This window comes from Lampris incognitus, chromosome 2 (assembly GCF_029633865.1).
Source record: "Lampris incognitus isolate fLamInc1 chromosome 2, fLamInc1.hap2, whole genome shotgun sequence".
Lineage (NCBI taxonomy): Eukaryota > Metazoa > Chordata > Actinopteri > Lampriformes > Lampridae > Lampris > Lampris incognitus.
The window spans coordinates 52366363-52379742 of record NC_079212.1 but is presented as its reverse complement, the minus strand read 5'-3'; the positions used below and the strand labels follow the sequence as shown (position 1 = coordinate 52379742).

The window sequence follows — 13380 nt, the reverse complement described above, 5'->3', positions numbered from 1 at the left end:
ATACGATACCTAAACAATACTTTTTCGGTACTATATATTATGAAAACCTTATAGGATGATCAGCAAGCTACTTTTCTATACAGCGAGCACCATAACTCATTGACATGTTGTGTTGTTTTGGTTCTGTACTCTCGCACTTTGAGATTGAAAGTGAGGTCAACAATGAGCTCAATGTGCAGACTGACATCTTTAATGTATGTGAGCCTATTTATACACATCATCATAACTGTCCTTACCTGTTTCATCATTGCTAGCAGTGGCACCAGAAGACCGCAGCAGTAGATGTCCCAGAGCTAACGCTGGCAGCAGCAGCAGCACGGACATTAACGTTATCAAACACAGAGCAGTCGTCCACTCACAGATGTATCCCATGCCTGGTCAGATGTTTCATCATATTCGACGCGTTCCCAGACTTGCATTTGATGATGACTTTGCAGCGGTTGCATTTTACTGTGTCATGTGTGCTGTCTATTTTTACAAAGTGTAGCCACGCTTTGGGACGCATAGTAGAATGTCTGTGAATGTTCCCATTCATCCAGGTCATGGTTCTCCAAAGGAGTTGAATCCAGTGCAACTGGACTTGGTATGTATCCGTGAAGACGTTTCGCCTCTCTATGGCGACGGGCGTGGCCGGACATCGGGACACAAAGAGCCACGCATATCAATAGCTCTGACAATGACTCCTAGAGGATAAATACTGAGTCTCATCAGCAGCCAGTCAGACTAGCTTGGTCTAGTCAGAAAGGCACGAACTGAGGAAGCCTCTTGGATGAGAGGCGAAACGTCTTCACGGATATAGTATACCAAGTCCAGCTGCACTTGATTCAACTTCTTTGGAGCTCCCTGAATCTTGCCTGCCAGTTTTCAACTCCAACGCAGTCACGAGACGCACATGCATACCAAATAGCTTCATGCTGATTTGTCAGTTGCCTGTGTACAACAACGCCGGTAATGATTGGCGGGCTGCGATAGCGCCAAGTCGTCTACCGTAAAGTATCGAAATTTGGCACCGTTTTTTCCCCAAAGAGTTTGATACTTGGTAGGACCGAGATATTTGGGTCGGTGCCATATGGCCAACGTTTTCAATACCCAACCCTAATCAGCATACATTTTAACACAGTGACTTCAGCTCACTTAGCAGTGAATTCTGAGCTATCAGAAACCATGTCCGGCTAGCCTGAGCGAAGTCCTAACCCACCCCTCTGCTGCCGATGTGTTTCCAGGTGATGACTCTATGAGGATGTCTCATCTGAAAGTCGGCTCGGCTGCTGATATTCCACTGGACATCGGTGAGCTGGACCTCAGTCAGCTGACTGCCTCCCTGACCACGCCCTCAGGCCGCGAGGAGCCTTGTCTGCTCAAGATGCTCCGTAACGGACATGTCGGTGAGTGCTCACCCTTGTAGGTGTTACTGATGTGTTGAAAATGGCATTCATAGGCTTGTTCAATGCCCCGGATGATTTTCACCTTTTCTCACCTCTTGCGTGTGTTTCTGTCTATCCCAGGCATCTCGTTCGTCCCCAAGGAGATTGGAGAACACCTGGTGAACATCAAGAAAAACGGCCGCCATATTCCCAGCAGCCCTATTTCCGTAATGATCAACCAATCAGAAATAGGAGACGCCAGCCGGGTTTGCGTGAGTGGCCCAGGCCTTAGTGAGGCCAGGACTTTTGAGCCAGCTGAGTTCATCATTGACACGCGTGATGCAGGTATCTGGAAAGTCGACAACCTGCTGTATGAAATGACTGGACTGGTAGACCAGGGCTGCTCAGACACACAGTGCTGCACATGGTCACAGTGTTTTGCTTGTGCTGCACTGCTTTCACCCCAGGGAGGGTCTTCATCACGCTTGTGGTGTTTTTCTTTTAATGCAGGCTATGGTGGTTTGAGTCTGTCCATTGAGGGTCCAAGTAAGGTGGATATCAACACTGAAGACCAGGAGGACGGCACCTGCAAGGTCACCTACTGCCCTACCGAACCGGGAAATTACATCATCAACATCAAGTTTGCTGACCAGCATGTGCCAGGTAATCCATGTAAATAATCATCTGTCCAGGGATTGCACGCTCCGCTTGCCGACCTACTGAAAAATTATTTTTAAAAAATGTTTGTCGCCAATACTGTGTGTTTCTACAAAAATCTAGATTAAACAAGCCATCAGTAAAATTAAGACCTCAGGCACAGTGATATGAGACGATAATTAATGACCAGCGTGTGTGTGTGTCTATAGGGAGTGCATTCACTGTGAAGGTGACTGGCGAGGGCAGGATGAAGGAGAGCATCACCAGGAAGAGGAGAGCGGCGTCGGTCGCCAATGTTGGCAGCCAGTGTGACCTCAGCCTAAAGATCCCAGGTGGGTGCTCTGACTCGAGGAGGTGTAAGAATATTTCATTTCCTTTCATGTGTGCAGGTGCATGGAACGAAATGATAAGTAAATGTTCCTGATTCCCGGTTTTTACTCCACGTTGTACTATTTGAGTATAGTGTGCATGTGCAGTCTCGAGTTTGCTGTTAGTGCTCATTTCACCATGCGGGTCTTAGGGCCCCGACACACCGTCGGCCGCCGTTGGTGAGCGTCTGTGACCCTAGTTTTTGCGGTTTGTCCTACACCGTCGGCACTCGTCAGACCCCTGTCGGCAGCTTTTCGGTCGATTCAGCATGTTGAATGGGCGGAGCCCGTCGGTGAGAGAGCTCACTCTGATTGGCTGTTCAGCTTAGTGAATCAATGCAGAACGTACATGCTAGTTAGCCGTTGGCTGTAGTCTTTGCGGTGTGTTCAAGTGCTTCTTTTTGGCCCAGACGGGAGGCGACGCAACAGTCGGCCTTCGTCGCCGCTACTCTGTTTGGTGTGTCTGGGCCCCCAAATGATACTGCCAACCTAGATGTCAGCTTTTTACTCTTGCTGCACCATTGCGTTGCTCCACAGGCGAAACGTCTTGTTTCATACAATCCATGAATCCAACACAAATGAAGGAAAGCTGTCGAATGGGGGAAAATGTCTGCAGTTGCTTACTTTATGCACGGTCAGGTTGTGAATTTGTCCGGTGCCTGCGTGCATGAAATGCAACTTGTGTGTCTTCAGAGATCAGCATAGCAGACATGACCGCCCAGGTGACCAGCCCGTCTGGCCAGATCCACAAAGCGGACATCATGGAGGGAGAGAACAACACCTACTGCATCCGCTTTGTGCCCACTGAAACGGGTGTGCACACGGTGTGTGTGAAGTACAGCGGCATGCACGTGCCCGGCAGCCCCTTCCAGTTTACTGTCGGTCCGCTTGGAGAAGGAGGGGCGCATAAGGTTCGTGCAGGAGGGCCAGGCCTGGAGAGAGCCGAGGCTGGAGTACCAGGTTGGTGTGTGTGTGTGTGTGTGTGTGTGTGTGTATACACACATGATGATGATGATTTTCTTAGTTCACAGGTCGTATACATATTAGACTGAAAGACCCAGTATCCATCATGATGGATGGCTCTTGGTGTGTGCACGTTAACACCAGAACCACCAAGACGGTCATTTTGACCGTTTTGAATTTTCACAGTTGAATAACTGTGGAAAACGATACAGACCTGCCGTTCCCTGCATGCTCCTAAAATTGCATATATTTGCATTAAAACGAGTTTTAGACCAATTGTACAAAAAAAAGTTATGATAAGATCAACCTAAAACGACCATGAGTGGTCAGAATGACTGTCTCATAATTTGTGCATGATGGTGTGCGTCATGTTAGTATTTATGACATGTGTTGGTGGCGTCATTTCCTTCGTGAAGTTCGTTGCTCTGTCCTAGAAACACACTAGCGCCCTCCAGTGCAGAGAAATAGTCTAAACTTGATGTTTGATCATTGCCAACATGTCTGGCTACAGGCGCCGTTACAGACGCACCATGACTACCACCGAGGCGCTGCAGTATTTACAGGCATTGGACAGCGGCCATTTTAAATTGTTTAAAAATAGTATTATAGTTGTTGAAATGTTAATTTTGGTGTCAGTCGTTTCTTAACAGACCTACTAACATATGTAATGCATTAATATCTCAGCTGGGTATTTATCTTGACAGGATATAGAGTTTAAAAACCGGTGGTCATTTTGACTGCCCACGGTCATTCTAGGTAGGACTGAAATGCCGGTCGTTCTAGTTTAAGGCAGCTTTAGGGCGTTTACAGCAAGTGTCTGACTCTGTGTTTGAATTTGTTGCTTCCAGCTGAGTTCAGTATCTGGACGAGGGAGGCTGGGGCTGGGGGCCTCAGTATTGCGGTGGAGGGACCCAGCAAGGCAGAAATCGCCTTCGAAGACCGTAAGGATGGATCCAGCGGCGTGTCCTACATTGTACAGGAGCCTGGTGAGAGAGGACGAAAAGGCAGAGGATGCACCAGAATTATTTCATTAAGAATATTTGTGTGGAGGCATCCGGGTAGTGTAGCGGTCTATTCCATTGCCTACCAACACGGGGTCGCCAGTTCGAATCCCCGTGTTACCGCCGGCTTGGTCGGGCGTTCCTACAGACACAATTGACCGTGTCTGCGGGTGGGAAGCCGGATGTGGGTGTGTGTGTCCTGGTCGCTGCACTAGCGCCTCCTCTGGTCGGGGCGCCTGTTCAGGGGGGGAGGGGGAACTGGGGGAAATAGCGTGATCCTCCCACGTGCTACGTCCCCCTGGTGAAACTCCTCACTTGTCAGGTAAAAAGAAGCGGCTGGTGACTCCACATGTTTCGGAGGAGGCATGTGGTAGTCTGCAGCCCTCCCCCCTGGATCAGCAGAGGGGGTGGAGCAGAGACCGGGACGGCGCAGAAGAGTAGAGTAATTGGCCGGATGCAACTGGGGAGGAAAAAACATATATATATATATATATATATATATATATATATAATTTGTGTGACATTTACATTTCAGACACGGTCATTAATTGTTATGACTCTGTACTAATGTGTTCATTTTGCTAGCTGGTGTTCAGGTTTTCGGGTACTGAGACAGGAAGTTGTGTGGTTTTGGCGAGTGTTTGACATGGCGTCTGTTCCCTTGCAGGAGACTACGAGGTGTCGATTCGTTTCAACGATGAGCACATCCCCGACAGTCCGTTTGTGGTCCCTGTGGCCTCGCCGTCGGATGACGCTCGTCGCCTCACTGTTGCCAGTCTTCAGGTGAGGCTCTGAGACACACACACATCCGTGTGCGCACACACCAGGCCACAGTACACTACCCACAATGCAGCAGCTGTAGCTATATGTGAGAGAGTGGAGGGAAGTTGTAAGTTTCACCAAACGTTGAATCGGTTCCTCTGGACACAACGTTTAGTGGGAGACACGTTTAATCCGCGTGACTCCGTCAGTCTCTGACTGCAGGTATCCCCACCCTTATAACCAATACAGTGGCATAACGACCCAAACAGATGTACTCTTACCCCCCCCCCCCCGGTTCAGGGGCTAAGAGTACATTATTCTAAGTATACTATATTTTGGGTGTAATTATATGCGGTTTCTAGTAACAGCATAATGTAGGTGTGTAATCAGGGTGTAACTGTTTTGCTTACTGTCTAATAAAGAACATTATTCCTGGTTTTTGCCTAATTTGGTACAAAGTACGGCTTGTTACATCTTATTGGTGCACCATAAAATAAAGTTCAGCCGCGTAAGTTTCAGTCAAATATCTTGAATTCATGTATATTGACAGAATTATGAAGTTAATGGTGGTAGAATGGTGGAAGTCTGTCACTGTGTTACACCTGAGAGCTTTTACTCAACCAGGAAGTTCAGGGTGGGTGTGACAGGAAGTTCAGCTGTTTAGTTGTAGGTTCGATGCTGCTGCATTGTTGGGTGGTGCAAAGGCTTCTGGGTTACTAGAGGACTGTGTGTGTTTCTCGTGCCTCATTCTAAAGGCTCCCAACAGCGCCTCCCCCTGTCTGCCTTCCTCCTGAGATTCCTACCAGGCGCTTCAGGGCTAAAGAGGTCTGACATGGGCTGTTTCCTCTTCCTGTCTTCTTCTGTTCCTCTCACAGACAGACATACAAGACTCTCTGACGCAGACATGCAATGACACTGCACACGCATGAGGGCGCCGACCTGGTCTCACCACATGAGCACGACTACTGTCAGATGTTCACAGTGACTCATTCTCTCAAGAACTTTTTCTTTTTAGGCCATTTCAGTCTTAATCAAACTTCCACAAAATTCTCCATTTCTGCCCTCTTCTGCGCAGCCCTCCTCTTTAGCCCTGTTAGCGTCCGCAGGTAAGGCAAATAGTAGCACTGACTGGTCAAACATACCACTGTGGTGGCCATTGTAGTATCAAGTTAAGTCATGGGTATGACTGTGTAGTGTTGTCAGTGGTATTGGGAAGCATGAAGTGGCCTACTAGTATTTACGATAAGAGGTGACTTGTAGCAGCTGGAGTCATAGCGTTGAAGGTGTGAGTATGTGTTGTTGAGCAGGAGTCGGGCTTGAAGGTGAACCAGCCAGCATCGTTTGCCGTCAGCCTGAATGGGGCGAAGGGTGTGATCGATGCCAAGGTCCACAGTCCCTCCGGAGCCCTGGAGGAATGCTGCGTCACCGAGATTGACCAAGGTAATCCACGTGGAATCCTGGTTCATCTTGTAGATCCTGACTACTCCAGCAGAGAAGAAAAAAACCTTCTGATAAAACGATGAAAATGCATGTGTCGATGCAGTTGCCCACTGGGGACCGGGGTTCGCACCCCGGTCTCGTCAGATCCGACTATGGCCGGACTCGATGAAGCAGCAATAATTGGCAACGCTGTCTTCGGGAGGGGGGCGGAGTCGGCTTGTGTTCGTCACATGAATGCGTCTCTGTGTGTGTGTCGGAGAAAGCAGTGGTTCGGCCCGGAGTCGCCTTGTCACGGAAGTGGGGAGGCGTCTCCTTCGAGACTGCCGACTGGAGAGATGCAGTTGGCGAACGCATGCAGTACGAGGGTGGGTGTTTGAGCTAAAAAAAGGGATCGATTGGCCACTAAATTGGGAGAAAAAAGGGAAAAATCAGAAATAAATTTTTATATATATATATATATATATATATATAAAAAAAGAATGAAAGATTTTCGGAGGAACGCCACAGAACGTGGAACAACTTGTGCCGCCAACACAGGTGTGTGTATATGAAGTAGCGGCTCTCAACACCGTTCCTCTTCTCTGTGTACCTCCAGATAAGTATGCCGTACGCTTCATTCCCAGAGAGAACGGTCTCTATCTGATTGATGTGAAGTTCAATGGTAGTCACATCCCTGGTAGTCCATTCAAGATCCGTGTAGGAGAGACGGGCCAGGCTGGGGACCCAGGGATGGTCTCAGCCTACGGACCAGGCTTGGAAGGAGGCACCACAGGTAACACGCTGCCAGTCTAACTTTCCACTACATCGTACAGTAACTCGGTCGTACTGACTGAACATGCTAACAAACGGAAAACAGCGACGTTATGAATCAAGACAGAATTACAGTGGCAGCGTCTTATTCCAGTTTTTCCTGACTTTCTTTTGCTCTAATACAGCTTTGTGTTGTGGTTATGTTCACCGTTACTTTAATCCTCTTCTGTTTCTCTCCCTATCGACTATGTCTTGCCTCTTCTGCTTCCTCCTCCTTCTAGGCACCGCATGTGAATTTGTAGTGAACACCAATAATGCGGGCCCCGGGGCTCTGGCTGTGACCATCGACGGGCCCTCTAAGGTGAAGATGGACTGTGTGGAGTGCACGGAGGGCTACAGAGTCATCTACACCCCCATGGCCCCTGGAAATTATCTCATCTCCATCAAATACGGTGGCCCTTACCACATCGTGGGAAGCCCCTTCAAGGCCAAGATCACTGGTGAGAAGCAGCACGGTGTTCACTGCTTCAGCTGAAGAGTCGTGGAGAGTTACACTTAGCTGCTATGACGCAAACCTGTAATAGGACTAAGATTTTCATGTTTGAGGTGTGCGAGTAGTGTAGTGGTCTATTCCATTGCCGACCAACACGGGGATCGCCAGTTCGAATCCCCATGTTACCTCCGGCTTGGTCGGGCATCCCTACAGACACAAGTGGCAGTATATGCGGGTGGGAAGCCGTAGTTGGGGTGCCTATTTGAGGGGGGGGGGGGAACTGGGGGGAATAGTGTGATCCTCCCACGCGCTACATCCCCCTGGTGAAACTCCTCACTGTCCGGTGAAAAGAAGCAGCCGGTGATTCCACATGTATGGGAGGACACGTGGTAGTCTGCAGCCCTCCCCGGATCAGCAGAGGGGGTGGAGCAGCGACCGGGACTGCTCGGAGAGCAGGGTGATTGGCCAAGGACAGAAAAGGGAGGGGGGGGGTTTAAAAAAAACCAAAACAAAAAACAATTTTCATCTTTTTCCCGGCACGGTGGCACAGTGGTTGTACACTCACCGGCCACTTTATTAGGCACACCTGTCCAACTGCTCGTTAAAGCAAATTTCTAATCAGCCAATCACATGGCAGCAACTCAGTGCATTTAGGCATGTAGACATGGTCAAAACGATCTGCTGCAGTTCAAACCGAGCATCAGAATGGGGAAGAAAGGTGATTTAAGTGACTTTGAACGTGGCATGGTTGTTGGTGCCTGACGGGCTGGTCTGAGTATTTCAGAAACTGCTGATCTACTGGGATTTTCACGCACAACCATCTCTAGGGTTTACAGAGAATGGTCCGAAAAAGAGAAAATATCCAGTGAGCGGCAGTTCTGTGGGCGAAAATGCCTTGATGATGCCAGAGGTCAGAGGAGAATGGCCAGACTGGTTCGAGCTGATAGAAAGGCAACAGTAACTCAAATAACCACTCATTACAACCAAGGTATACAGAAGAGCATCTCTGAACACACAACACGTCGAACATTGAGGCAGATGGGCTACAGCAGCAGAAGACCACACCGGGTGCCACTCCTGTCAGCTAAGAACAGGAAACTGAGGCTACAATTCGCACAGGCTCACCAAAATTGGACAATAGAAGATTGGAAAAACGTTGCCTGGTCTGATGAGTCTCGATTTCTGCTGCGACATTCGGATGGTAGGGTCAGAATTTGGCATCAACAACATGAAAGCATGGATCCATCCTGCCTTGTATCAACGGTTCAGGCTGGTGGTGGCGGTGTAATGGTTTGGGGGATATTTTCTTGGCCCACTTTGGGCCCCTTAGTACCAATTGAGCATCGTGTCAACTCCACAGCCTACCTGAGTATTGTTGCTGACCATGTCCATCCCTTTATGACCACAGTGTTCCCATCTTCTGACAGCTACTTCCAGCAAGATAACGCGCCATGTCATAAAGCTCGAATCATCTCAGACTGGTTTCTTGAACATGACAGTGAGTTCACTGTACTCAAATGGCTTCCACAGTCACCAGATCTCAATCCAATAGAGCACCTTTGGGATGTGGTGCACCGGGAGATTCGCATCATGGATATGCAGCCGACAAATCTGCAGCAACTGCGTGATGCTATCATGTGAATATGGACCAAACTCTCTGAGGAATGTTTCCAGTACCTTGTTGAATCTATGCCACGAAGGATTAAGGCAGTTCTGAAGGCAAATGGGGGTTTAACCCGGTACTAGCAAGGTGTACCTAATAAAGTGGCCAGTGAGTGTATGTTCTCCCTGTGTCTGTGTGGGTTTCCTCCGGGGGCTCCAGTTTCCTCCCACAGTCCAAACACATGTTGGTAAGGTGAATCGGCTGTACTACATTGTCCCTAGGTGGGAATGTGTGTGTGTGTGTGTGTCGGCCCTGTGATGGACTGGCGGCCTGTCCAGGGTGTCTCCCCACCTGCCACCCAATTACTGCTGGGATAGGCTCCAGTATCCCTGAGAGCAGGATAAGCGGCTTGGATAATGGATGGATGTTTTCCCTTCACTCATAAATGTTCTGTCCCCCTATCTTTATCTGTCTCCTCTATCTTTCTTATCTTTGTCTTTATCTGTCGTCTCTCTCTTTATCTGTCTCCTCTCTTTGTCTTTATCTGTCTCCTCCATCTTTATCTTATCTTTGTCTTTATCTGTCTCCTCCATCTTTATCTTGTCTTTGTCTTTATCCGTCTCCTCCATCTTTATCTTATCTTTGTCTTTATCTGTCTCCTCTATCTTTATCTGTCTCCTCTATCTTTGTCTTTATCCGTCTCGTCTTTGTCTTATCTTTGTCTTTATCTGTCTCCTCTATCTTTATCTTAGCTTTGTCTTTATCTGTCTCCTCTATCTTTCTTATCTTTGTCTTTATCTGTCTCCTCTCTCTTTATCTTAGCTTTGTCTTTATCTGTCTCCTCTCTCTTTGTCTTATCTTTGTCTTTATCTGTCTCCTCCATCTTTATCTTATCTTTGTCTTTATCTGTCTCCTCTATCTTTGTCTTTATTGTCTCCTCTATCTTTGTCTTACAGGTTCCAAGTTGGTGTCCAGCCACAGTATGCATGAAACCTCTTCTGTGATGGTTGACCCTGTGACCCGCGCCATCAGCTGTACTCAGCAAGGCGTGCCCACTCAGTCGGACGCCAGCAAGGTCATGGCTAAGGGCCTTGGCCTGACCAAGGGTTTCATTGGACAGAAGAACAGCTTTAGCGTTGACTGCAGCAAAGCAGGTATGTATGGTCATGATGAAAGGGTTGTGGCTCTTTTTTCAGTATCCCCCCTCCCACCTCATGGAGGACCAACCTGGCAGAAGATTTTCATTTGTACTTCATTCAATGCAGGGCTATAGTGTCACATGGTCCAAGTGCTGTGCAGAGAAGTCCCACCGTAGTGTAAATCATCTGGGAAAAGCAATACTGTGTGTGTGTGTGTGTGTGTGTGTGTGTGTGTTGAGGTCTACTTTTTCTTACTGAAACCCTTTTCTGTCCATATCCACAGGACGCAACATGCTCCTAGTCGGTGTGGATGGTCCCAAGGTCCCCTGCGAAGAGATCCTAGTGAAACACTTGGGCAACCGTCTGTACAACGTCAGCTACCAGCTCAAAGAGAAGGGAGAGTACATCCTGGTGGTCAAGTGGGGAGATGAACACATCCCTGGCAGCCCCTACCATATCACTGTCTAACCCCTGATGCAGTTATTAAGAAGAATAACTTATCATACCACTTTTAATCAACTGAATTTCTGTTTTGGACCTTAGCTAATCATCGCCCATGACAATGTTTACAAATTACCAATAAGTATTGGTTTTCTTATCGTCATTTGACCATCCAGACACCGAGCTCCTAACTCCATGTTACCCTGACCTTATACAGGTGTCATTGTTCCTAGTCTTTGAAACCAATCCCTTTTAAACCCAATATACCATGTCCCAAGCAATGCATTGACACTGAATATCCCTCCCCTCATCAAATTCACTCTATTGCTCTCTCTGTCCCTCTTTTCAACCATCCCTTAATTGTATCCCCACATAGGTTTGTAGAGGGGAATGATGCACCTTTATTACTGTAAACTAGCAGTCAGTTTGTGCCTTAGACTCTCATGTTGTCAATTCTACTTGTTTAGTGGCCAACCCGCTGTTCAGTCCAGACTCGTGAGTGTAGAAGAGTTGGATAGCTTAGCGTAGCATCCTAGATATTAGTCTCTCCTAACAGGGAGTGGAGGTTTATTCTTGCACTCGAAGAATGATCCAAGTATTAATAGACGTGTTTATAAGTGCTTTTATGTACTCAGTCACCAGCCCCAGAAGCAAAGGCATCATAGGACTGTCATCAGAGAGGTGTAGTGATGTGTCCAGGACTCGGATACACCCACCGAGACTCAGATACCCCCCCCGAGCTACCATTTTAATAGTGACACCATGAGTGAAAGCACCCTTATACATTCTTCATACACATTTTGACACGCGTTGATATAAATTCATTTTCCATCAAGTCTGAAGACGTGTTTGTTCTTCAGACGGGTAGTGTCAACCAGTTTTCAGTGCTGGTCCAGTTTAGTACGGCGTTTGTCCATATTGCTCTTTAACTGTCTGCTGCTAGTATGATCCAGTTTTAGGCACTGCTGTTCTTAAAACAACCATTGTTGATTAGTATGGGGAAATGCAGAGAATTACAGGTGTAGTAACATGAATAAAGAGCATAGCGTTAAGTTAGTACAGTTGCAGCCTAGGTTAGTGATGAAAACGCACTCAGTGGTTTATGGTCACTCATGGTGTGTCTCACATGTGCTCTCAGCGATGCTGCCGCAAAAGAATTCTTAGACGTTCTGTGCTTTGTGTGTGATCCAAACATGTGCTGCGCATGTTGCATTACTGCCGAGGTCATGAAACCCTTTCTGTAGACGATGAGAGATTCTGATTGAATAAAATGAATCGCGACAAGATATGTGGAGTTGAGGTGGTCCACGAAAATCCAGAATCTGTACATTCAAAGTAACTGGTAAAAAGGGAAGTTTTTAGAATTGTGCATGACCGGAGGGATGAAGAGGATGCTTGAGTGAATTGTCATGTTATTAAATGGAATGACCAAAAAATAAATTGGAAAAAATGTTACTTTTGTTTTTCTGCTTCATGTTTGTAATTACCCCTTATTCCTCCACCACTCCATCCATTCCATTAGATAACTGGCTTTGTGTGAACGCAGTATTTCTGAACAAAAACTCGTCTTAATGAAAAGGGCTGATAAAATGTTTGTAAGACTTAAGGTATTTTGATACACAATAAAGTTATCTAAGTATTTTTCTGTCAAGCTAATGGCAGTTTGATTTGTGTTCCTCTTCGTACCTGGTTCAGTCTTTGCTTGTATTTTGTGCAGTGCCGTGTAAGTCGGAAAGCTCTGGGTATGAATATCAGCAGTGTGGGCTCACAGTCCAGGACAAACTAGTGTTGCAGAACTCAAATGCACTTTATTAGTTAAATGGTGGGGCAGGGAGTGGGCTGAATCAAACTGAGGGCCATCCTGGTTGGGGACCTTCTTTACGGTGCACTGGGAGACTTAACAAGGGGGGGGGGGTCACTCTGGAAGACGGAAAGGAGAGGGAGTGAGACAAGAAGGAAACGAAGTACCCAGCCGTCTTTGTCGTTCATCCGTTGTCCATGTCCGTGGTCGTCTCTCACTCTGCCATCTGGTTGCCGGCGTCACTCTTCCTCCAGTACCTGTCACAGAATATGGTCCCCACGTCAAAGGGAGCTGTCTGACCACTCTGGTTTACATTTCAAACTGCACCCTGACAGTGCCCCAAAGAAAACTGTGTGGAGACTGAGGACAGGCATGTTAACTGGTGCAACATTTAGGACTACAATGGCAGAGGAACTGAAGACCTTTCTGGAGTATAGTGGTAATGGAGAAGTCAGTCTGGCTATGTTGGGGGCACAGCAAAAGTTTTCCTTAGAGGAAAAACTATAACCCAAACAGCTTATCTAAAAAAGACAAAAGCTAAAGATCCATCTGCCGTTGTGCAAATGAGATCTATTAAACAAGACATAGCTCAAATACA

General features: G+C 47.4%; 1 protein-coding gene across 3 annotated transcripts in view; it reads left to right on the top strand.

The window, feature by feature from the left end:
* The window catches only part of flna (filamin A, alpha (actin binding protein 280)), a 70135-nt gene extending 57498 nt beyond the window's left edge, over positions 1-12637 (top strand). For all 3 annotated transcript variants that reach the window (XM_056274501.1, XM_056274502.1, XM_056274500.1), the window contains 12 exons: positions 1224-1385; positions 1506-1709; positions 1875-2027; positions 2231-2353; positions 3083-3349; positions 4201-4338; positions 5021-5136; positions 6423-6555; positions 7151-7327; positions 7587-7805; positions 10358-10555; positions 10824-12637. In XM_056274501.1, the coding sequence (XP_056130476.1) occupies positions 1224-1385; positions 1506-1709; positions 1875-2027; positions 2231-2353; positions 3083-3349; positions 4201-4338; positions 5021-5136; positions 6423-6555; positions 7151-7327; positions 7587-7805; positions 10358-10555; positions 10824-11008 (2075 nt within the window). In that variant the 3' untranslated portion in view covers positions 11009-12637. The remainder of the gene's footprint in view (positions 1-1223; positions 1386-1505; positions 1710-1874; positions 2028-2230; positions 2354-3082; positions 3350-4200; positions 4339-5020; positions 5137-6422; positions 6556-7150; positions 7328-7586; positions 7806-10357; positions 10556-10823) is intronic.
* The last annotated feature ends 743 nt before the right edge of the window (positions 12638-13380 follow it).